The 26,593-nt window shown below is 41.1% G+C and overlaps 1 protein-coding gene across 2 annotated transcripts in view; it reads left to right on the forward strand.

Moving 5' to 3' along the window:
• LOC117263607 (CCR4-NOT transcription complex subunit 3-like) overlaps positions 1-14,916 on the forward strand; it is a 46,667-nt gene extending 31,751 nt beyond the window's left edge. Inside the window, exons 11-19 of one of the 2 annotated variants that reach the window (XM_078175905.1) lie at positions 2,000-2,056; positions 3,653-4,658; positions 4,751-4,856; positions 5,247-5,394; positions 6,500-6,596; positions 6,913-7,141; positions 10,958-11,090; positions 11,444-11,569; positions 12,890-14,916. In XM_078175905.1, the coding sequence (XP_078032031.1) occupies positions 2,000-2,056; positions 3,653-4,658; positions 4,751-4,856; positions 5,247-5,394; positions 6,500-6,596; positions 6,913-7,141; positions 10,958-11,090; positions 11,444-11,569; positions 12,890-12,988 (2,001 nt within the window). In that variant the 3' untranslated portion in view covers positions 12,989-14,916. The remainder of the gene's footprint in view (positions 1-1,999; positions 2,057-3,652; positions 4,659-4,750; positions 4,857-5,246; positions 5,395-6,499; positions 6,597-6,912; positions 7,142-10,957; positions 11,091-11,443; positions 11,570-12,889) is intronic. The other variant, XM_033637161.2, reaches the window with a different exon arrangement.
• The last annotated feature ends 11,677 nt before the right edge of the window (positions 14,917-26,593 follow it).

Raw genomic sequence — 26,593 nt, forward strand, 5'->3', positions numbered from 1 at the left:
TCTATGGTAGGGAGGGGGAGTGGAAGAGATTAAAATTCAGTGATTGTAAAAAAGGTTTGGAGATTTTCATCAAATTGTAATAGATTAAAAATAATAATAATTTGGACCATACTAGTTGCTCACCAGGTCAAACTATTCCACATATTTTCATCTGCTCTTTTCACTGTTCTTGAAAAGTAGAAATCCTTATAATTAAATTAATGATAAAACAACCCACTGCTTTCCCATCAGTGACAAGCAACCTGTCAGGTTATCTGTCATTGACCTTGTAAAATAGTCAGTAATAGCAGTAATGATGTAGGGCTGGGTAATATATTGATATCATGTTGATGTGGTGATATGAAACTAGATATCGTCATAGATTTTGTACACACAGTATCATGAGTGTTGTCTTTCCCTTAATTTAAAGGCTCCATTACAGTAAAGTGAACTCACCAGACTGTTCTAGCGTTTCCCCACCTAGTCATTATATCCACAATACTTAGGATTATTTTTAAAAATCTCATTGTGTAAATACTTTGTTATAGTGCCAGTAGTCAACACTGCAGTGTTGTTACAATATCGATACTTGGTTAAAAATACAGTGACATTTGATTCTCTCCATATTGCCCAGCCCTATAATGATGCAATATTGGTAATATCTGAAATTTAAACGTATTGTTTTTGTTCACTTCAAGTCAAGTCAGGTCAATATCTAAAATATAAACGTAAGATAATTGCCTTTGTATCTGCTATTGTAGTGCCCTGCCATCTGCTCTCATTGTTCTGCTCTACTGTCATTATATCATCTGTTATTCCGCCCACATGGGAAGTGTAGTGAGAGTAGTTATTAAAGGTGATGTGTGAATAGAAGGCGTGGTTTTGTTAAATGCTGCTGATATGAAAGGGAATGTAAAGGACAGGATCTAAGCTGCAGTGATTCCTGAGAAATGTGAAGTTCAGTTGGTATTGTTTAACTTTTAATTATCCGAGATAAGTTTATGGGAATGGTTGTTATTCCACTTTATATGCTAGGGATTTGGATCAGCACCCGTTTAGACACAAGCTATTTGGGAAAATCATGAATTTATGTGAATCTGGCTTCTTTTGGCTTCGTTCTTATGCCTCTGCACCGGCGATAGGCGTGGCCAGAGGCATTATTTTTTCGGGTTGTCTGTCTGTCCGTCCCATTCTTGTAAACCCGATATTTCAAGGACATCTCATGGAATTTCTTCAAATTTGTTACAAATATCCACTTCAACTCAATGATAAACTGATACATTTTTGGTGGTCAAAGGTCAAGGTCACTGTGATCTTGCATCCGTCTCATTCTTGTAAACACAGTATCTCAAGAAGGCCTTGAAGGAATTTCCTCAAATTTGGCACAGACATGCATTTGGACTCAAGATAAACTGATTAGATTTTATTGGTTAAAGGTCACTGTGACCTCACAAAACATGTTTTTGGCCAGAACCCAAGAATTCCGATGTTAGTTATAACAAAATTTCATACAAATGTCTAATAGGATAAAATGATGAAGTGATGACATTTTATATCCAAAAGGTCAAATGCCAACTTCACTGTGACATCATAATGTTGTGCAAAAACGTTTTGTTTTTTTCTGGTCATTATTCGACATCATATCTCAGGAACAGAAGGGGAGACACTTGGTCAGGTGCTGAACTGGTGACACTAATCTTGGGTTCCTACCTTGAAGCTCTGCTGATTGAATAGATCCACTGTGCTGCCAGGTTGAAGATGTGAGAAATATCCAAGTTCTGGAGTTTATAGTTTAATTTCAGACACATCCAAGTGTTGTCTTCTGTCATGGCTACATATGAGTCTGGATGTAAACTGTAGCTGCAACCTGACTGGTTCACAGAGGCATACAACTGTGAGGCGGTAATTCTTGTTTTTCCTGTCTTACACCCACAGTCTTGTGGTACAGCTTTTAAGCATAATGACCATAAACTCCGTGTTTTTCTGTGGCCTCATGTTGTTCCTCATATGTGGTTTTCAGGAGAATTCGGAAGATGACAAAAAGAGGGGACGCTCAACAGACAGTGAAGTCAGTCAGGTGAGTCTGATGACACTTATTTTTACCTCTTTGCCTGTTAGATCATGTCAGCATAATGTCTTCAACCCCCAGAAACACAGAGCTCCAGTAAGTCATGTACCTAATCATGACAAGGAGTTACTGTATGTAATGAGAAGAGTCTGATAATTGTTGATTAAGTCAGTTATGAATAGTCATTTGCTGGTTCAAGCTCATAAATTGAGATTTTGGTGCCTTTTTTAAGTATTGTGATAATATATATGGAATATTTTGAGGGGTTTGGACTAATGCCGGGACCAAAAAAGCAGTTTGAAGCTGAACAGAGAAATGTGTAATGAGTATTTTAAAGTATTTTCTGGCATTTTATTTGATAGGTTTATTAATAATAAAAATAATTGTCCTGATATAGTAGCCCTAATACACTTATATACTACAGTATACTAAAATTCTCCTTACTGCTTTTAGTTATCAAGTTTAACCCTGTAGCATGCTGCAAAATGAGGCTTAAAACCATTACAACAAAATGTACTTCCCAGAAAAAATAAACATCTGGCTCCTTATAGGGTCTTTTGGTACAACCAAAGTCTGAACAAGACTTTTTTTAGACAACCTAAATGATACTATTAACTTTTACAAACTATAAAACACACTGAAATAATGACAGCTATGGCTACACCTATGCTGTTAATCTGGGGTTACGCTATGGTTATGTTACCAAACCAACATTGTTGCCTTGTTAGCGACTTACCCACCTGTCATTCAGAGCAGCTACACCAGCAAATATGCATAACTGGTAGCCTTATTACCATTTAAACAGTTGAGTTATATAAAATTCACACCCCATACAGTTGTCATGAGTGAGAAAATTACCTATAGAGACAAAACCATTTTTTGTACCAGGCTAAACTGTTTATTTCTGCTGTAAAGTTGGATGGGATTGACTCGCTCTTGGAGCCAGCCTCAAGTGGCCATCAAAGGAATTGCAGCTTTTGGCACTTCCAATTCGGTTTTATTTGTTTTTGTTCATCACATTCATTCAAATTGATAATAATCATATTCAAATTTCTTTTTGTCAAAATGAGTCAAGTCTTCTGTGTGAAAATCCACATTTCTGATGTTAGAAATCTTAAAACCTACCTCTAACCTAATACTGTCTTTTACTTTATACATGCACTTACTGTGCAGAGGAAGGATTTTATGTAGGAATACAGTCATTAGAGTGAGTTTAACCACATATTCACTGTTTATCTTACCTGCAATGCTAGAATAACAAAAATTTATTTTCCCAAAAATCAGTCTCAGGTTTGATTAAAAATTACCTTAAAAACGTCTTTTGAAGCATTAAATTTAAGAGTCTGATACCTGTAGACAGCCTGTTATATACGTGTGTGTGTGTGTGTGTGTGTGTGTTGTCTTATTTTTGTTTTGTGAAATTTTAGATAATTTTATAATTAGCCGATATAAAAACGTAATTTGCTGGTAAAACTTGTAGTCTGAGTTGGACATTAAGTGTTTTTAACTTTGATGTTTCCTGTAGAAAACAATATATCATTAACTAACAACATGACGCACCTCCAACAAGACAAACATGTTAATGTCTTCTTACTTCTTTTCCAGTCACCTGTGAAGAACGGAAACCCCTCTTCCTCATTATCCTCTTCCTCTTCTTCCTCCTCTTCCTCCTCCTCCTCCTCTTCCTCCTCTTCTTCTTCCTCTGTCTCGGGACTGACCTCATCCTCACTTGTCTCTATGGCGACCATCGCGGCAGGAGGGCTCAGCAGCTCTGGGGGCAACAGTCATCACGGCAGCTCGGGGGGTCTCCTCTCCAACACTTCCGCTGGCAGCTACAGCAATGCCACCCAGCAGCAGCCGCACCCGTCAGCACAGCAACAACAGGCCAAAAACTTAGTTAGCTCCACCTCCTCAACTCCAATCTCTATCCCCATCACCTCCACCAACAGCCATCTGGTCTCTTCTGCCCCCTCTCCACCCAACGCCATCACACAGGGGCTCTTCACTTCAACCTCCCAGCCCCAGTCTCTGTCCGGGCACACACCAACCTCCAACAGTCTTGGCCTCAGTCTGGGCCTCTCGCTGGGGAAAGGCGGCATGTCCAGCTCGATCACCACCAGCCCAATGTCCGGGAGCCTTGGCTTGTCAGGGATGCCGGCATCCCTGAGCACCATGGCGAGCCTTCTGTCGGGCTCCACCCCGGCACCCTACGCTCAGGCAGCTGCCTCAGGAGCAATCGGCTCTGGCCTGCCTGGCTCTCTTGGCGGCATCGGCATCAGCCCCACAACAGCCAACACAACAGTGGGCTCCATCGGCAGCGGAAGCATCACAGTCGGCGGGCCGACATCCTCAACAGGAGGTCTGCTGGGCCCAGCTCCAGGGCTGACCAGTGTCGGCTCAGGGATTCTGGGTCTGAGTTCCGTTCAGTCAGGGGTGCAGGTGTCTTCCTTGGTGTCACTGAGCCCAGTAGGAGGTTTAGCGCCAGGTAGCGGAGTGGGAGTCATCGGGAGCAACGGAGGCAGCTCGGGATCAGGGGGGAGCGGAGTGGTGGGAGGAAGCTCGTCACTCTCCATCAGGCCGCCAAGCCAACAGAAGCAGAACGGTAGCACTAGTGAGTATCGAGTTAAAGGACAACGATCAGTGCTCTTTCATATTCTTTGACATTTATTTGTTCTCTCTTTTACTCCTCTTCTTACATCACAGGTTACAGCGCTGTGGTAGCAGACAGCACAACAGACTCCGCCCTCACCAGTGCCAGCCAATCACAAAGCAGCCAACCCTCATCTTTGACCTCCACAGCCAATCAGCCGTAAGTATGACAAAACAAGTTACCTGTCAGTAGGGATGTTTCTAACAACTTATGTCCACAATGTTAAAGGGGAAGAAAGAATCAGTCATCAGCACATGTATTATTATATAATTTAAAAGTGTACATTAATAACAAAAAAAATTTAATAATAAGTTTAATATACTAGTATTTCTGGTGCCGACTAGCTAAGGTAACTGTCATGTAGAATTATGGGAATATGGGTTAAAAATCTCATGTTGAAATAAATCTCGTGAACATCCCAAATCACTTAAGCGTGAGCAAAAAAAAAAAAACGCATCAGTTTCCCAGGTTCACCTTCCCACTCTTCTCGGGTTTTATTTGAGTCTCCCCTTTTTCATCCTTTCTCTCATTCTCTTTCTCTCTCTCCAGTAAGGACACTGGTCCCAGTTTACTGGGCTCACTAAGTTTGTCATCCAGCTCCCCGTCGCCAGCCTTCTACAGCGAGGCCAAAACGGTGAGCGGCGGCAGCCTTCTGAACGGGCCACTGTCCTACTCACAGTCCTCCGACAGCATCAAGGTGAGAATTTACACACACACACACACACACACACACACACTCACACACACACAGTCACACTCAGGCCCCGGTTGTAACTGGTATTAAAACGTGTTTTTCTGTATCCAAATAATCCAAATACAGATTGGTTTTTATGGCAAGTGTAAATGGGGCAACTAACATAAACTCTGTGTTAGTCTCACAGTCTTACAGCTGCTGATTTATAATGATGTCATTTTAATTAACATGTTTTTTTCCATCTTTGTGTTTTGCGATTGATAGATAGCACTACAGCTAAGAATAAAATGTGTCTTTGATTTGTGGGGTGAACTGTCCCTTTAAACAACTTTTTATATGTATGGTTTTTTTTTTAGCAGTTCTGACGGCTCAGATCTTGTGCTGTATGTCAAAACAATTTAGAATTATGTGTCATTGGTTATTTTTCCAGTTGGCATATTAAACATTCAGGCTCACTTCATGGCCAAAAGTATGTGGACCCCTTTGCATTACACCCATGTGTGAGCATTGCACACCTTACTTGAAAACCCTGAGTGTTCATCTGCTGCTCTAACAGCCTCCACTCTTCTGGGAAATTTTCTCAGAAGACTTGGGAGCCTAGCTGCAGAGATTTGTTCCCATTCAACCACAAGAGCATCAGTGAGGTGCAGCACTGACATTGGGTGATCAGATCTGTCTCATAATCGGTTATCCAGTTCATCCCAAAGGTGCTGGATGGAGTTCTGTGCAGGCAGGTCTTTATTCACAGAAGCATTGTCATGTTACAACAGGAAAGGAAACTTCCCAAACAGGTTGACACAAAGTTGGAAGCACAATTGTGTCCAAAATATCGCTGTCTGCTGTTGGCCATATAGTGTAGTTCTTTTGCTCTCCGTGTCATTCGGGTATGAAATACTCTCGCTCCTCAGCTGCCTGATGTTACATCACAAGCATCTTTGAAAGGAGACGACAGAAAGAAACAAACAACGAAGAGCAAAAGTGATTTTCATGACAACATTATCACTGGTGCGGGAGCTGGAGTTCCTCCATAGGGGCAGGTACGCTAACAATGTGCTCACAGTCCAGTAGAATCTGTTTTCCCATGAGTCTCCTTGTCTGTCCTCATCAGCCCCAAGAGCCTCTGAGCAGCCTGAAGTCCATGGCCGAGCGAGCAGCACTCAGCTCAGGGATGGAGGGAGACATGCCCTCCCTGCACCTCACCCCAGGTAACACACACACTCCAACACGCACACACACACGCGTACCTTGATAAAAGGAGATAGAGGGTTGCCACAGAGCAGAAATAGAAAAGCAGTAGTTTAATGGAACAAAATGTCATCTCACCTCCCACTCTCAGCCTCCTCTGAACAAAAACTGCTGATGATATTATCAGCCCTGACTCAACTTCTGTACTCTTTGTCTCTCTGACTTCAAATCCCAAATCCCTCCCCCTTCTGCACATCCTTTTTTCACTTCTCCAAATACCTAATTTCCTTCACCATCACCCCTTTCACCTCTCCCTGTTGCTTTTCTGACTTTAAGTCTCTGTCTCCTGCTTTCTTTTTTCAGACATCTTTCCCAGCAGCACTACGGCCCCCTCAGGCCCCCCGTCAGCACCTCAGCCCTCGCAGTCAGAAGTCAGCATCCCCCCATCGTTGGGGGTCTGCCCGCTGGGGCCAGTTCCCCTGTCCAAAGACCAGCTCTACCAACAGGCCATGGAGGAGGCAGCGTGGACGCACATGCCCCACCCGTCTGACTCCGAGAGGATCAGGTGCAGTCAAATATTTACATTTTCCCCCACACACATACTAAAATAAAATAATAATAATAACATATATAATAAACACACTGCACTCAGCCAGAATAGTTGGAAACAGTACACTCTTTGCCAGCAGGATGAGGTCAGATCTTGACTGTGAAGGCTCCTTACACGTTTGTTGTAGACAGCTGCGTATGAGAGAACGTCCAAAGGGAAGAGAGGAGAGAATTCCAGCACATTGTCCTTTAACTTGGAATAAAGTTTATTTTAGAAAAACACAATGTTTCAGTCCTTAGGCCTTCGTCAGGTAAAACTGTTGTGGAGGAAGTACACAGACTCTTAACTTGAATAAAAGTATCAATACCATGATGCATCCAAATACGTAAAACAACAGAAATATCATCAAGGACAGGAAACTTAAACTACAGTGTTAACAATACTGTTAACTAACTTTCATTTATTATCAGAACATGACAAATATTTGCCAAACAGTGAAACATTTTACAAATCTGAGGTAGATTCAAAACAAATATAATAAATTTTAATTCTGATCAGGAGCATGTGAAGTCTTTGCACAGATGGTTTAAAACATTTTGAAAATGTTTAAGCTGACAATTTAAACGAAATGATTTGACAGACGAACAATCTCAGTATCTCGTAGTTTTAAATGCACAGTGTGTGATTTCTTCCATTTCTCAATTTAAAAAAAAAAAAAAAGAGAGATGGACTTTGATGACATCGTAAAGTAGCGTGGGATAATTACCTCCTATCTGATGTGACTCAGAGAATCATCTTCACAGACAAGTTGATGTATTAAAGTTTTATCCATGTTCCATTTATTCACGTTGGGTCATTTCATTCTAATGAAACAGCTGCAGCTAACGTACTGCTAACTTGCTAACTTATTCTAGAATTTTGATTTTAGAAATTCCCAGACTTTTAATGTTAAATTTTAAAAGAATGTATGAGAGTCTGATAAAAAAATGATATATGATATAAACACAACACAGCGTCTCAAATTGTGTTTCAGTTTAATAGTTACTGAAGTTTTTTACTTTTTTTTTGGGCAGCTTATTTCCCTTTCTGTTACTGGGAGCTACACGTGTGACAGGACCTTGTTGTTTCATTTTGACGCAGATAATGAAACATAAAATCTGTCCTCAGACAGGACAAAGAGCCTCAATCACTGATCTGAGCAAACACACATCCTTGAAAAATCTTCTGCATTTAATTGTTGAATTTCCATTGTTTGTCGAAGCTTTCATGATGCAGAGATTTAAAGAGAACTTGTTCCAGACTCTGCAGCTTTTCTTTGTCATCCAACTGAAATCACAGGGCCACAGCTCGAATCAGTCGCAGCACGCAGTTATTTAATACAGGGAATAATGTGGACATAATGAAAATCACACCACTGTACTTGATATGTATTTAGTGCTGTCTAATACCCTCAGTAATGCAGTAATGTAGATACCTCCACACAATCAGAGGACATTATGCTGGTTCTGTATCTACAGTGCAGTCAGCCCACACAGATACAATTGACATTTAAATCTGAACACTCAAACCCTCTTGTCCCACAGTACCTGTTGTTTTACAGCCAGAGGAGGAGAGCCACACACACACACACACACACACAGCCTGCAGGGATTTCTTCTTTGGTGTTAAAACAAGACTATGATGTCGACAGTCGAGTGAAATCTCCCACGTTTCTTAGTAACTTTGCTTAATTTCCAACTCAAGGATGGACAAAATATCTACACATGAACATGTTGTATCACCTCCTCTTGCAATATGTTATAGATACAGTAGTACAGTACAGTTCATGAGATTTTGTAGGTCAGAAAGGTAGGTGAGGTAACATATTTTTCCTCCGTTGTTGTTGTTGTTCAGCACTTCTACCTGTAAGATGTGATTGATGGTCTTTGTGGTAGGTTTTTAGTCTCACACCTCCTCTACAGTGATTGGATGGCTGGGAAAAAAAATGACAGGGATGAACGCAGCGTTTCACACAAAGTTGACGAGGAAAAACAACTGCAGACATACAGCGCTCGTCACGCTGCTGCTGTTTGTAGCATTGTGTAAACACATGGTGCTTACAAATGCAAAGAATTAACAAACTATGCAGGCCTCAGGAAAAATGCTTTTTGAGTTGGGGCCGAGCTGTCGCTGCAGCTGCACTTGTCGCCATTTTTCGCATGTTCTTATGTGCTGGCGGGGGTTCTTCCTCTTCCTCTGGCATTTAACAGCAGACTAAAACACATGTCTGCGTATGTGCTGCCTGATCAGCTTCAGAAGAATTGCATCCCCCATAACTACGGCACTTGAGGAAAAAAAAGTCCGTAGTAGTACCGTCATGCTTTCCAAATGTTGTCATCGACTTGGTACCTGAGTATTTGTTACATTTGTGTCTAACATATCGTATCGTGAGATATTCTGTGACTACTTTTTTCAACACACTTTGTTATTCATACTGCTTAATTTTAAATAATCACATTGGTACATGAGGAGTGTGTTAGTCAGATACTTTAACTCACTAGTGATCAGTCTCAAACTTCCTGCTCGTTCGTGGCACTAGATCATTAGTTCTGGCACACACTGACCTGGCAGCCTAATGGAAGCAGAAAGGACAAACTGGGTTTGTCACTGATCTAAAAATACATGGTTTGGATGGAAAAGTGCATCTGGGCAGAGTGAGCTCCACTGAGGTAATTTTCCTACTTTTGCTCCCATCAGGGAGGAGAATCTGTCCGACCGTCTGACTAATGGATCAGTTAATTAGTCCCAAAACATTCATCAAAAACATTCAATACAGCCTGACCGACATTTAGTGAGTGTGTGGCTTTGGATTAGCAAATTAGTCTACCTCAGATTTGAGGCAGTGTGATGATGATATATAGTCTGCTTTCTTTTATAGCCTTTTTTTTTTAAATCTATTTACAGTCTATAGTCTGTTTTTGCAATCATGATTCACAGGTAAAGTCACAACACTGTAATATTACAACCCTTGATAATGATTTCTGAAATAACTGATATTACAGCCTGAAATTTGCTCTCCACATTATCATATTGTCCATTTCCCATACTTGAAGAGTTATTCTATAGTTGTTGATAAATGGAGCAAGTTCATTTTGTTATGTCCCAGGTGCTGCACCAATTATACACATTAAATTTTGTTTACAGGTGTTGGGGAGCACTACAAAGTTGTATAAAGCCTTTCTTGTCTTGTCATAGAATGACCCAGCTGCATTAAAACTGATAAACTCAGTCAGTGTTGGTTGAACTGAAGATTTTAAGTTTGTGGGGTTAGAAAGAAGTGAGCTCACCTGACTTTGTACGTCACACCTCATTTCTGCTGCAGGCTCCAGGCTACATTAGCTGCTACTAGCATAACACACTTCAAACACATCATATTGTGAGTAATGCAGCTTTTGTTGTTAGTGAATTCACAACCAGCAGGAATATAATATGAAGTGTTGGAGATAATAACAACGTTAGCAACCAAGATTACATGTTTCCCTGGCGTTAGCATGTAGCTAGGTGTATCGGTGTACTTTCAGTTGGGGACTGACTTCGAGTGTGTCTCAAATTGCATCATTCTTACATTAGTACACTTCAGTGTACAGCACTATGTACACTACCTGCTTCTTGCGTGGCACACTTATTTCATCACTGAACAGTCACTGATTGGACTCCTTATTTAAATCCTGAACCAGCAGGTTTGATTCACGGATTGCGTGCTCTTGTTTTTTCACACCTGTTGAAAATGCCCATGTTCTTCCTTTTCATCAGTGATGTCCCACTAACCGTCCCCCTGTGTGGATATTACAGGCAGTACCTGATGAGGAACCCGTGCCCCACCCTGCCTTTCCACCACCAGGTGCCACCGCCCCACTCTGACACTGTAGAGTTTTACCAGAGGCTTTCCACAGAAACTCTCTTCTTCATCTTTTACTACCTGGAGGTAAGCCTCTGTGATTTAGTGTCGGAGTCATGATATCAAAACACAAGCTGCATCGTTCTGGAGATTAATGTTCTGCTGCAACAGAGTTTGACAAGAGAAAGGGATTCAATGTCAGAGTACAAACATGCACAATACAGATGTTAATCTCCAAATAATTAATGGAATGTGTTATTGAACATTATATGCAAAACTTGCTCGTGTTCTTACTAATTACATTTTTTCCCACTGTACTACTCTCTGCATCTATTCTCTTCCTCTGCCACCTATCTTTGCTTTTCTTTTCTCATTTCTCCCATGCTCTACTCTCTTGTTCTTCTTCTTCTTCTTCTTCTTCTTCTTCTTCTTCTCTGCAGGGCACTAAGGCCCAGTATCTGGCAGCCAAAGCCCTGAAGAAGCAGTCATGGAGGTTCCATACAAAGTACATGATGTGGTTTCAGAGGCACGAAGAACCCAAGACCATTACAGATGAGTTTGAGCAGGTCAGCTTCACATCTTCCACCTCTAGTGATAAGAAAGATTATTTCAGGCCCACACCAGTGTTTCTGCATGTTTAAGCCTTTTTAAACCATATTGTGGTGTTTCAGAAAATTTGATGAAGTCTTTGCTGTTCTAGGCAGTCGTTGGTTTCTGTCCATTTGTATGCATTATGAACATCTCTTAAGAGCCTCTCAATAGAGCTTTATGTCAATTTGTGTGTGCCACAGAGAATATGATGTAATTATTATGAAGTTGTTCAGTGCAGATATTTAACATGTAAAATTTTAACCTTGCACATAAACTGCATTACTAACCAGTCACAGTATAAGATTGATAAGATTTTGGAGAGGCTGTGGCCAAGGAGGTAGAGCAGCCATTTAACCCAGATTGCTCCTGAGCAGGTTGAACCTTGCATAGTAGCGTTGGCCACTAGGTAATGAATGTGGGTGAATGATGTGAATGTTGTCTGTAATGCACAGGCACAGGCAGTGACTGCTAGCTTAGACTAGAAGAGTGCTATATATAAATGTATTTACCATTACAACAATTAATGCAGATGGATAACAACACCTCATGAACTGATTGATTGCTGATTGATTTTTATACTCTGCGGTTATGAATGGAAACCAATGACTGTCTGAAACAGAAGAAAAAATACTTTCAGAATTTTAAGCTGCACAGCATTCATTTGAAAATAAGAAAAAATGTTTTTTGACGGTCCCGTCCCATGTACAAGCTTGAACCACTTAGATTTTATTTAGAACCGACATTTCTCATGACACATTCTGGCAAAATTAAAAAGTAGCCTACAGTTATCAGCCTGTACTAATGGCGTCACAGTGCTAAATCCAACTTGTATTGCATTAGTAAAAAGCAATATGACAATGTGATTTATATAATGTTTTTGTTTATAAACTGACTCATAGAACCACCAGTGTCTGACAGGCCGTGCTCAATATACTGCAGAGCCGAGGCCGGCAACATGAAGGAGGTCAAATCTCAGTAGAGGTGGCATGGGGGAAGATGCGCACGGTGCAAGTGTATTTGCCTTTTAGGGGGATGAGAAAAGACGAGAGGGCTCTCGCAAGCCCCTTATATATACATCCTGCTGAAGTTGGGAGTGTTGCGTAGTTATTCCGCTTTGGCATTCTGTATAAAACGTGCAAACACTGACTGTTAATGTCCAGTGTTTCCCTGCTGGGAGTGGCTCTGATGAGATGTTATCTTACTCCTAGTAAAACTTTTTTTCCAGAGCAGGTTTGATTGTATTTCTGCCAGGTCGTTCATCAGTTACTCAATCATGCTTTTAAATTCTTCTTCAGGGAACATACATTTACTTTGACTATGAGAAATGGGGCCAGCGGAAGAAGGAAGGCTTCACGTTTGAGTACCGGTACCTAGAAGACCGAGACCTCCAGTGACCTGCAGAGAGGAAGACCGACGTACAGACAGACAAGCAGACGGCTGAGGAAGTGAGAGAGGGACAGACGGATGAAGAACACACGAATGAAGAAGGGTGCTCCACCTGCGGACATTCCTGGATTTGACCTCAGCTGGTTGGGGAGATGTTCGCAATGGAGGGGGTCGAGCGGGTTTGCAAAAACAACCCCTCCCTCCCTCCGACCCTCCAACTCTGCCTCATCATCCTCACCACGGCAGTGATTACTCCTCCAACCCTGTTATCCATCCTCCTCCTCCTCTCCACCCCTCCTCTAGGCCTTTTATTTCCATGTTTTCATGAACTGGGACTCTCTTTAAAACAACAAGACTTTGGTTTGTTTTGGCAGTTAAGACACAAGAAAAACACACCTAATAATCAGACGTTCGTGTGCTTTTCCCCTCTGTGTTATTTTCTTGTGTTGGCTTTAAAACGTTTGCTTATGTTAGCCCATTAAGGAACCAAAGATAATTGGTTAATCATACAGTACAGACTCTGTCCCCTTTCTGAACAGACTTAAACAGGGAGCGAGTGTAGAAGCCTCAACACACACACACACACACACACACACACTAAATCTGTGTCGGTGCTATAGTATGTCTGCAGCAGCAGGGTAGGATTCAGGTGAAAAATGTGACTTCTGTAAATCCGGCAATGATCAGATGATGTGAACTGACTCAAGATCAGCCAGGTCTTTCCCACTACAGGAACTTAACGACCCGTAACCTGTCCAGGATCAGCTGCCAGTGTATGAGCCACACATTGCTACTAAACCAGCATCTGAGTGTGAGTCATTGGAAAGGCGATGGGTAACTGGATAACTGGGCTAACTGTGTTTTTTTAACGCAGTATATCATTTTTCTCAGCGGTGCTACAGACAATAGAAATGTGGTGCTAATATGAACTTTCTTTTGCATTTACATTTGTTGATTTTTAAGGCTTAAGTATTAAATCAATAGAACAGCTCTCTCAACAGTCAAAACATTTTAAAACTTTGAAAAAGTTACTTGTTACTCTGCGGTAAAACTAGCTCGCTGTTGGAAATGTTACATAATTTTTGAAAAATCTCATGCACAAACATCACTGAGTTATGTAAATAAACTTTATTACGGAAGTATAATGCATTCACTTGAGAAATAAATCTGCTTTTGTCTTGAATAATGAGATTATTATCTTGTTGATATAGAAAAAACAAACTGATTTTTTTCCAGCAGAAACTTTTCTCAGAATTCTGAGATCTGATGGCGCCCCTAAAATCCCAAAAGGTGATAGTTTTTGTATTTTGTGCACACAAAATCAAAATATCACGCAAAATATCCTCTTCCAGGACTTAAGGGGCAGCATAAGTTATTTTTTCTCACGTGAATGCATTACACTTATGTAGATAATGGACTCTCCAACGCTGTGCAAACAATCAGTTTGGACGGACAGAGGCATATTGAGGCAGCAACAGACCTAAACCTAAACTTCCTTAAACTTCCACATCTAAAAACATATCCTGTATTATATTTGTAGTGTTTGCTGTGTCACAGCTGCAGTCCTTCCTTCCTGAGAGAACCGTCAGTACCGCCTCCTGAGCAGTCACCCCCTAAAGCGTCTACATCTTATATTATGGGTTGTTAAGTTCTTATAAGCGTTCTCTTCTAAGTTTCATCTCTAAACAAATCATCCACAAACTGAATGAGTTTTTTTTTTGCGCGATTCAGGTCACAAAACATGATCAGCCTTGCGCTCAGATGTCCCTGTGGGCTGGTAAATGTCAAGTTGAGGTAGATAAAAGGAAGCTTACGGAAGTCTAATGCGTTCATTTGAGAAGAAAAAATTGCCCTGTTTCTCTAAATTAATGAGATAATCTTTTTAATTCAGAAAAACAAGCATTTTTGAGATTCTCATTTTAGAAAAAAAAATAAACAAGCAGCATTTTGATGCTTGATTTATACTCCTGCAGCTGTGCACCTATGCATGCTGTGCAGCCTAGTGCAGACTCCTCTTGTGCACCCCAGGCATACGTGGTACAGCGACAGGTTGTGTAACGTGGTTTCACACATGCGTGATGGGACCAGAACTGTTTGGAGCCCTGACGTCCAATCAAACTTCTGTGACGTCTGCAGTACCCGACGTGTAGTCACATTTTGTGCAGCGCATCTCGGCTGCACAAACCATCTCTGTGGCTCTGCACAAGCTTTTTTGTTGAGGTATGAATTAGAAAACATCAAGATCTCATTAATTCTGGGAAAAAAGGGCAATTTTTCTCCCCTATAAATACTTTTCTCAGTATTCTGACATAATCTTGTCAATTCAGAAAAGTGAATGCATTACACTTCTGCGGTACCTAAATAATGTTGCTCTCCTGCCCTCCTGGCACTGCCACAATGAGAGCTTGTTGAGCTTCATCGCTTCAACACTAATGAATCACAACTGACCCTTGAACCAGCAAACCTGCTTCTGGTGTGCAGTTGCCTCGCCTCGACTCAACCCGACTGCCTTTAGACGTAACACAGACACATCCGTCTGCTCACCAGGGTCGAAAATAAACACCACCACCAGCCAAATGTGGGTAAATGTTGGTCGTAGGTGGCACCACAGGCCTCTCTAACTCTTAATCTTTCAGAGGTGGAGTGGTAAAAGTGGCTAGTTCATATTGTGAATCCTCCAGTTGCTGCAGTGTAAAAATATCCCGCCCTGCCTCCTCCCATCGAGCCACAGTGGAGGAGTGTGACAACACGGCCTGAGAGGTGTTGGTAGTAACTGTCTTTTACCTGGTGGGCAGTGTTATGTCACAGCACTTTTAGAAGAAAGAGATCACACTTAGAAAATTAGGATGTATGTCAGAATTTTATTTTAAGCTTTGTGTTTGGTCCTCAAGCTTTCACAAGTGTTTGGGGCTTTAAATTAAAGGGTTAGTTCACCCAAATTACATAAAAAATTAACATATAACACATTTTTCTCCAGTGGTATGTCATCATACACAAACTGATTAGCTCATGTTTTGGGGTATTTATGAGATTTCTCCCTCGTCTGCAACACAGTGGAGGTCATCTTGAGGAAATCTGTCCTCTCTTTCTTGCCAAGCGAGATAGATGAGTAGATTGAAACCTCTCTCATGTCTGAGAGTGATATCGATCTTCTCATCACTCTTGGCAAGAAAGCAAATGAAGGCATTTCCCAAAATGACTGAACTGTTTCTTTAACTGTTGTATGAGGTACTTATCCATAGTCAATGTATCACATACATTAAGTGTCAGTTGACGTGTCCCCAGTTTCGAGAAGCAGGCTGGAGTACCAACATGGAAGCTAAGCACTGTACTGCTGTGGACGTGAGGTAGCAACAAATTTATTTTAGCCACCTGAAAGAAGTCAATATCTGTAATTATGTTATTAAATGTATGCTATATTTAGAATATTTTCACTCCTTTACCCTTTTGTGAGACAGTGATTTCCAACGGGATGAAGCCGTTACATTACTCTCTTTTCATAGCCAGACTCCATTGAGAAAAACAGTGATTTAACATTGCTGAACACGGGAGCTGCTGGTCTACCACTGCCTCAATCTGTTATTTTGTTCGTGTTATTGTGTGACTTTGGCATTTAAAAGAGTTAATTCGGATGCACCAATGTCACACAATATCACAAACTAACAAACAGATTGAGGCAGTGGTAGACCAGCAGCTCCCGTGTTCACACAGTAAAATTACTGTTTTTGTCAATAGAGTCTGGCATTGGAGAAAGAAAAGCCGTTACTGGCTTCCTTGTCGTAACCGGCTGTGTGACAGAAAGGTAAAGCGGTGAAAGTATTCTCAGTGTTGCGTACACTTTGACATTGATTGTTTTAGCCGGGATTTTTTTTTTTTTAGGTGGCTAAAATATGTTTTGCTGCTGGCCCCCATCCGCAGCAGTACATTGCTTAGCTTCTGTGTCAGCATTCCTGCCTGTCTCTCCAAACTGGGGGTGTTCTGACCACCTTTAACTATATGTAGTACACTGACTATGGATATGTACCTCATACAACCCCACTTAAAAAAATCCAGACTACCCCTTTAACATTTGCTAATCAGTCGGTAAAGAGCAGATAAATCCCAACATGCTGCTGCTGACATGCCAACACTGTTTGTATCTCAAACCTGGACGAATAAAAGCAGAATTACCTGCATGATTACATACAACTAGCAGTATGTAGGAAAAAGTTATCGTCAGTATTTTTTGGTGATTATTTTGTGTGCGTGGGTGTTGGATGCTACCAGCAGCTGGATGGACAGTTAGTCCTGTTAGTCTCCCACCAGCCTCCCTCCCTCCCTCCTCTTCTCTCTGTGCTGAAGAGCACAAACTGAGCAACACCAGCACTGCTGCCCACATCATCTCTGTCCTCCAGCTCTCTGCTTCATGTTTACACACTGACTGGGCACACAATAAACACACACACTGCCCAGTTCTCACTACCAACAAGTCATGGTGTTAGCTTTTTTCCACATCCTGAACTCTGCTGCCAACACATAGCAGCATATTTTTTCTGTATTTTGTTATTTTTATCACCCCAAACACTTTGAGTTTTTCCCTCTTCCTTTCTCCGTGGGCCAGCTCCCTCCTCCTCTCTTCATGGTAGATATTTCCTTTATTTCTCAGGAAGTATTTGATAGATCAATTTAACGAGGAAATGTATCCGCCAGCAGCTTCCGTCTCCACAGCACAACAACAAATAAATTAATCTTCCCCGACAATTTCGTACCAAAATTTTAATTGTTATCAATCACTCTCTTGACCTGCCAGTGTCCCTTTCCATTTCACCAAAAAAAGCTTTTTTTGAAATGCAAATATTATCCTCCAATGTTTGGAGCACCTGGACGAGAGACCATCTTTATATTTTGTTGGATTAATTGTAGTAGATTATTTTTTCAGAGACGGGGAAAGCATTTTAAAACCCAGAGAGTGAGGCCCCCTGTTGTGTTTTTCTTTTTTTTAAAGATCAATAACTTCTCGAGGAGTGTGGGGTGTTTTTATAGCCAGACAGACAGACGGACAACTCTTACACTTATTCACTTGACTGACTGACAGTCCTGCTTTTAACCTTTGTGTTTACTTTTTTTTAAAAAAAAAAACAAGCGGAAGGGATGAGAGGTCAATCCGAGAGCTGAAATGTGAATCTCTCTCTGCCCCTTGGAAAAAGTGTTGTATAGACTCTCATTCTTCAAACCTCTCCTTTGTTTTTTGTTTGTTTGTTTTTGTTTTGTTGTTGTCGTCAGACAGCATGGAGTAATGACACTTGCAAAGTGGCGCTGACAAAGTAAATAATGACATAACCGTGAATAAAGGATTGTAAAATATTAATAAAAGAAGTACTTTTCAGAAAACTGCACTTGTGTGATGGTTTGTGATCAGTTTCACATATGTTCCCGTTAATAAGATAAACATATATAGATGTAACAGGTCTGTAGATTGCCAAGAGCAGATGTGAGGACATCAGTCACATGACGTAGACTTCAGACTGCTAATTTGATGACTATTGTATATTGTATCAAAAGGTCTCATCCTACTACAGTGACCTCCATCAGAGGTGATACACAGCTCTTAGCCCGTTGAGACGTTTGACTCTCCAACAGTGAGCATAAATGTTAACTCAACAATGGTCCTGCTGTTGCTGCTGCACTTCTGGCTCTGAAACACTCTGCAGCAGCACATTACTGCTGCACCTGTCACTTCACCGGTGAACAGCAGAGCGTTATACTGTACCTGTCATACTGTAAGTGTGACTGCATTATGTGGTGCTGTATGGAACAATAAAGCTTTAATGAAGCTTTAGTGGGAGAGGCTGGGAACGTCCTGCTTGTTCTCAGAGAAACACATTAGTAGGACACATTTCTCCATCTTTGTTGCTCTGACTCTTTTCTGCAGCCACAGATGACTTGCTGTCAACAGAAGTGGAAAGTAGCAATGTACATTCATTTTCCAGGTTCATACTTGTATTTTGGATTTCTACTCGAATATGTTTACACGCTCAAAATAAAAAATACCCTGCTCAAAAAATTAAGGGAACACTTAAATCTTACAACGCGACAAATTATACCTGCCAGTTCTGGTGTTGGATGGAGTCTGTTTCTGACAGTTTGGTCAGAAACATGCACACCAGTACCCTGCTGGAGGTCATTTTGTAGGGCCCTTCTACGGCCCTGTCCAGCTCTCCTCATTTAACACCTGTACTCCTGGTATCTCCTCCATGCTCTTGAGACTGTGCTGGGAGACACAGCAAACCTTCTTGCGACCGCACAAATGGATGTGCCGTCCTGGAGGAGCTGGACTACCTGTGCAACCTCACTGGGCTGCAGGTGCCGCCTCATGCTATCAGTAGTGACAAGAACCAAAATCTTTACACCCAGGCATATTCCCCTAGGAAAATGATTCAAAATTGTGAAGAAATTAATAATTTTACCAACCAAGATTACAGGTTTCCCTTAAGTTAGCATGTAGCTACATGTAGCAGTGTACTCACAGCTTGGGAATAACTGACAGGGAGTACAGAGGGACTTTCTCCCATTAAAAATAAGCCATAAAAGCTTCTCAACACAACTGGACCTGTTCCAACAAAGATTACAGGTTTCCCTGATGTTAGCATGTAGCTACATGTAGCAGTGTCCCCCTTGTGCAACAGTATACTTTCACTCCCAAAGACATCTTTCAATTTTTGTGGACAATAAAGTTGTATTCTATTGTAGGCCTATTCTATACTGTTCTCTTTACTTTGTTGCATTTGTTTCTGCAGTTGCTTGTTACGTAGGGGAGAACGGTGTTGGTTGTCACACAGGTTTGCTGTCACAGTACTTATTACAGCCACACTAGAGGGCGCTGTGGCATTATGTTGATATCAAACAGTTGGCCTGATGTCCTGCTCATTTTGCACTCGTAATTTTGTGGAACACACACAAACACTGAGGTGAGGAGATATTTTGTCATTTTTATGGGTCAGAGTATTTTTTCATGTTGGTGTTGTTTTTGTATTAAAAGCGTGTAGGTTATTAGTCATTTAAAAATCAAACACTTATTGAAAAGTTGAAGGTAATAGCTTTGATTTTTGACTTTTAGCTAGCACGCTAAAGCTATGTGGTAGCTAGCTTAAATTGTTTGTCAAGAGCTGAGTTGGGGGACGGTTGTCACACCTGTGACAGTTCAAAAAGACACTCAGCATGGCAAACATGTTATAGTCCATATGTGCTCTGGCACTTTTGATCACACACACACACACACACACACACACACACACACACACACACACACACAATGTTACTTTAGTTCCTCATAAGAAAACAATGTTGTATCTAAACAGTTAGAGATTTCAACTTAGGCTGTTTGACATTCTAACTAAAGTTCTTGGTCATATTGTCATGGAGATGAATCTGTTCTAATGGTTTTAATAAAGACTAGACTTCTTTCAGCACTGTAAATTCCATCATGTTACTTGCCATGACAGAGGACAATTCAAAGAAACAATCAACTGGTTTAAATTCATGCTTTAAATGCAAGGGGCACCCATAAGTACTATTAGAGAGGTGGTATTCATTTCAAAACTTATTTGGTGCTTCTATCTTAAAAAAATAAAAAGTTACTTTTTTTTTTTTATCTTTTGGTGGGGTTGGTTGTCATAATGTGTCAGAGTGTCTTTGATGGTTAATGATTTCTTGTTACAATAAGCTGTAAAGACAAAAGAGATACACATTCAGAGCCAAGACCCTAAGCTTTCATTTAATGTAGGAAATATTTTGATGATGAGCAATTCACACAAGAGTAAAAAGTGTGACACCCAACCTCGCTCTCCTCCAGTTCTAATCAGCTCTACTTGAACCTGCTGCAATATTAAAACATACAGTACAGTAAATGTAGTTACACAGTATGTAATGCATTAGTAATGTGACACTCCATTCCAAGACCATTTTGCATACTGTATTCTTTTACTTTTAATAGTTCAAGCATGTGTTTCTAAATCATTCATCCAGAATTTTACTAAAAGATACTGTATGTATTTCAAAATCCCGTAAAGGTTCAGCACACAGGCCACAGCTTTGCATGTTTTGACTCCATCACTTTGAACAGCTCACAAATACAGAAGCCAATTTCTGCCACTGTGATGACAACAAAAGATCCTGTAAGCCGTTATAATGAGAAACATTCTCAAAACAATGACTTAATATTTAAAGTTTAACTTAATATTTCAAAATAATGGCACATTATTGTTTCAAAGTATTGTTTCCTTTTATGTAGAGATATTAAGTCAATATATATCAAGTCATTATTTAGAAATACTAACTCATTCTTTTGAGAAAGTTTGCCATTATTATGAGCTATCAATTCAATAGTTTAAGATACTCAGCCAGGGGTCAGCAACCTTTACTACCAGAAGAGACATTTTTGGTCCAAACAAATTAATTAAATCTGTCTGGAGCCACAAAATATATTTGAGACTTATAATAAAGGTAACACAGCTTTATTAAGTCTAATTTAGCATATCAACATTACTAATAGGTCACATCATTGATATATTTTACCCTTAGGTTGCTAATCTGCAGGAGGGTATTCATGAATATTTGGTACCTTGCAGCGAAAGTTAACAAATCTGTCTATGCACTGTTAAATTCAATATTTTCCTCCAAGACTTTTCCCTCCTGGATCTGAAATCCACAGCTAGCTTTGTTAAGGAGACTCAGGACAAGTCACCGCTCTTGATGTTCGGCAAATTTAGCAAAAAGGAGCCAGGCTGTAGACATAGCTGTGACTCACATTTTAGTTGACAAAATGTTTGATGCCTTGACAAAGGTCTGTGACCGAAACATTGGCAAAATAAATGTTTCAAGTGAGAAGAAAGCGTGTGGGAGTCTTTCTACAAGTCTAGTTGACAAAATGTTAAAACATTTTTTAAACTAGTTGTAGGCCTTTAGGCCACACATTTACAATTGGATAATATAAAAATCACTTTACAGCAATGATATACGAAAATTAAAAAGTTCAAAAATAACCGTGATTTATTGACATGAAGCCGAATTTTGGTCAACGCCACAGGGAGCCATTGGAGAGTGGCTAAAGAGCTGCATGTGGCTCCGGGGCCACAGGTTGCCTACCCCTGTACTAAGTCATAATTTTGAGATATGTCATTATTTCTGTCAAGTTTTTCATCATAATGACTTGCAGGATCTTATTTCATCAGCTGTTGGAAATGGACTTCCATACACATAAAACATACAGTAAGAGCATAACATAAAACCTGGTCCTAGTCTAACTTGTTCAAATTGCTGGTTTTGTCCAAACAGCAGTCCAAATGCAAAAATATTCAATTTACTGTCATGTTTAATAAAGAAAGGCAACAAATCCGCAGTATTGAGAAGTTGGAAATTTTGGGGCATTCATGCATGAAAAATGACTCAAACAATCAATTACCAAAATAGTCAAATCATACAAATTCATTACCTGTCAGATGACTAATGATGATGATTGATTCACTAATCGTTTCAGGTCTAGGCCAAACCACACTGTGGAAACTGACAGTGTTTGTTATCTTGGTGCCATTCATTTTCATTCATTTTCCGTAACCGCTTATCCTGTTGGGAGTCGCGGGGGAGCTGGAGCCTATCCCAGCTGACATTGGGCGAGAGGCAGGGTACACCCTGGACAGGTCGCCAGACTTTCACAGGACTGACACGTAGAGACAGACAACCATTCACACTCACATTCACACCTACGGACAATTTAGAGTCACATGCATGTCTTTGGACTGTGGGAGGAAGCCGGAGTAGCCAGAGAAGACCCACACTGACACAGAGAGAACATGCAAAGTCTGCATGAGTTCCCCCGCTTTTAGGTTCGAGCCCCCCCCACCCCAGGTTCAAACCAAGAACCCTCTTGCTGTGAAGCGACAATGCTAACCACTGCACCACCGTGCTGCTGTCTTGGTGCCAGTGAAGTCCAAATGTCCCCACCTGGTTAACTGAATCCAGCTAAAGGAGCAGGCTCTCCTGAGATCACTCATAAATAATAATGGATGGTCACACTAACTACATTATACTAGTAGTATGTTAAATATATTAAAATGTTTACAATACGCTATAATAGAGTGCAGATGTGTGTTTATCTGTTGGTTGTCAACTGTGAGCACAAGTGAACAACAGTTTAGCAAACCACAGCACAAAATATGATATAACTGTTGAAAAATACTGTATATTTACTTAAAATATCCTTATGTCTGCATACAGCTACATTAAGGTGTGTTGTAAAACCTTTATTAAATGTTATAATTTATTTTTAAAAAAGGTATCCATGTCTGTATGTAATATAAATATAAAAATATTTAAGCCTTCAAAGCCTGGAGCAACATCACTTTTCTTGTGCTGTTTTCGGACGCCTTTCGCAAGTATTGAAACCTTTGAACTCTGAGCAAATTGGTACGATTTCTTTCAGAGACTTGAAAAAAAGGCAATTTGCAACTTATTTAAGCAGCTGGAATACTCCAGGTCATTCCCTTGTTAGTTTGTTTGTTTTTAACTTTATTTTTTTTAACTTTGTGTTTTTATTTTTCTCTTTTTACAATTTTTTTGGGGTGATTTTCTTCTTTCGTTGCTCATTGCCTTCTTCCCATGTTTGTGAAAGAAATCATGCCACTTTGCTCAGGCTTCAAAGGGTTAAAGGGGCCCTGTTGTGCTCATTTTAAGGTTCTGTTTGCTCCAGCCAGTGGACGGTGCTTCATTTTGGCTCGCCTGTTTCCAACATGGCTGCAAGGTCACAAACGTTCTTATTTTACTGTTAAACAGTGCACTGAAATGTGTATATGAAAACATCTGTGGCAACAAATAGGCAACGCAGTAACAGTCTTTTTATTCATATTTGATCAGCACTGCCTCGTTTGACAGTTTAAGCACAGCAGTGATTCACATGATGAAGAGCTGTGTAATGGGCCGTACACATGCTGCTTTTTTGCGCCCTCAAACTCACTGTTTTCAATGTAGACACGCGGCATGCACGCTTAAACACCAGAGCAATGCCATCGCAGTGCGCACACGTTCCTAAGCACCTGTTTTTCAGCAGCACATACCATGTCATGTGATGAGGACCAACCAATCACAGCCAACAGATATCTTTCCCTTTATCCGTATCAGTCTGTGATTAATATGGAGAAGTAGTTCATATCACTTTGGTGCAGGACTACCCAGAGCTTTACATCTGTCCCACAGACAATAGGCCTACACACTTATAATCAGCACTTGGAAGAAGATCAGCTCTGCACTCAGGATTTCAGGTAAATAGGCTATGATATAGTGCTTGGTGAGGTTGCTTAGCAACCTCAGATGCAACTTGCCATCACGCTCTTGAAAGCTGGCACAGAAAAGGCACAAGAGTAGCACCCGGCACCTGACCTTGCATATGTCAGGCGGTTAAGGCGCCGCATGTGTACCGCCCCTTAGAGACTTCCCCGCACTGATTGGATATTTATGTTCAGGTGTGGTGGATTCTTGCAAATGCCATTAGAAGCACTACAAGGAGGCAGAGAAACATGATTTTGTTTTTCACAGATTATCTGTCTCATGTACTGCTGTGTGGATGTAATGACAAAAAATTTAGAAGTTAGCAGCTACAGCTTTAAGTGATAAACTCTGATCATTTCTTAACCTTCATTCATTAAAGGCACTGTATGTAAGAATGTGGCCAAAACGGTTACTGCACTCAAATTCAAAATACTGCCACGAGTCGTGTCCGCCCCCCCCCCCTCCCCTACAGATTCAAGGTTGCTGGACAGCGGCACGCTGGAGACTGATTTGTTTGCCCACGGGCGGCTGCCGTGGCAGGGCCATGTCGCCGTGTCCTTGATCTTCGGTTTTCCAGCGGACCATTCGAGCAAATCCGGCTTCTCTGCTGCTAACGCTGCTGCCGGGATACAGCTGAGGAGACTGCTAATGCTATGTACTGGGACACTGCTAATGCTGCTTGCCGTGCTGCTGTAGCTCAGTCGTAACTGTAACTGATACTGAGACTCTACTGACTGCGTGAGTGGTAGACGGCGGTGGGTGGCGCAACAGGCCAAAACACAAATTCAAAACATAAACATGATTTGCAGACTGTAAAATATTTTTTTAAATGCGAATATTCTGGCTGTGCTATTGACATTGAGATCAGTATGTTATATGAACATTATTCCTTAGTCTCTGTGACATATTAGGAGGATTTTATGACTATTTGCTTTAGATTTCTTACATATAGCTCCTTTAAAGAGATGCTCCTCTTCCTCACATATATTCACACCTTTTTTTCCCCAGAACACATTGCAGCGCTCTCTGTCGTCCACTGAGCGGCTCCTTCGCAGCTACCAGGAGTTAACTGTGTTGCTGAAGGGCACCTTGGTGGTATGCTGCCCCCCCCCCCCGCCCCTCCTTCCCTCACCTCTGGGCCTCCACCGCCCCACTTATTTACACTCTGACTGCTTTCATGTGCCTGAGCGACTCTTGTTTACTCCTCACACTGTTTTACCTCGTGTAAACCGCAACATATGGAGATGTTGCCGCCATATGGACGTGTTTTGCTGCAGAGGCTCTCGTTCTCCTTTTTCTTGGATGACTGGCTACATGTACGCCGCATCATAACATGACTTACCCTGGGTCACCGCCTGCAGATGTTTTTATATCTCCTTTTTTTGGGAGGGGGTGGACTTTAAGGGGTGCTGGCAAAAATATAAGCATGTGTGTGCGTGTGTAAATGTGTGAATGGGTTCAAGTGATCATCAAGAAGGACTGTGTGTGTGTGTGTGTGAAATTGTAGGGGAGCGTGTAAGAACACTACATATATGAGGTGATGTTGCAGCCATATGTTGTCTGAACGTTACTGAGGTCATAAAGCAGTACTCTTGTAGGTGCCGTCCACATGTATATGGATGCTTTTGAAAACTGATATTTTTTCCCCCAGTTCAAAAGAATGAATATTCCGTCCACACTAGAATGCATAAACACTTGCTGGGCCAGTGGGTGGCAACGTCAACACTACATCAAATACCAGAGATAGAGATCCTGAGCATGTGTAGTAGTTAATTATTTCTTTTTTTATACATACCTGTTTATTCAGCATCTGTCTGGTACCATCTCCACGGTGCTATGGTGAAACTGAAATGTGACTCATGTGTGGACGGACAATAAGATAAGCATGAAGCATGTTTTTATTGTTTGTGGTACATTACACAGAGCAACAATGGGCATGTGCAAATTGAGGCAATGACTTCATCGTTTCACAAACACTACATTTTAAATGTCCACATGCATACAAAGTAACAGAGTTTTGAAAAATCGGAGAGGGCGTGTGGACAAGAGGCCAAGACATAGAGGAAAACATTGCTTTCAAAAATGTCTGTATACATGTAGACAGAGGCTTACAGCCAAAGTACATGGGACGTGGTCATGGTACAACATGTCTGCCAGAGCAGGTCCATTATAATCAACTGAAGCTGCTACACTGACCACGGAAGCCACACGGGCACTGCACCGCACTGCTCAATGTTATTTTTATGCAGCTGGTCTATTTTTCCTTCTCTATTCGTGGCTCGCCGGCCCTCCAACAGGTAAAACCTACATAACAT

This window comes from Epinephelus lanceolatus, chromosome 16 (genome assembly GCF_041903045.1).
Source record: "Epinephelus lanceolatus isolate andai-2023 chromosome 16, ASM4190304v1, whole genome shotgun sequence".
Classification (NCBI taxonomy): Eukaryota; Metazoa; Chordata; class Actinopteri; order Perciformes; family Serranidae; genus Epinephelus; species Epinephelus lanceolatus.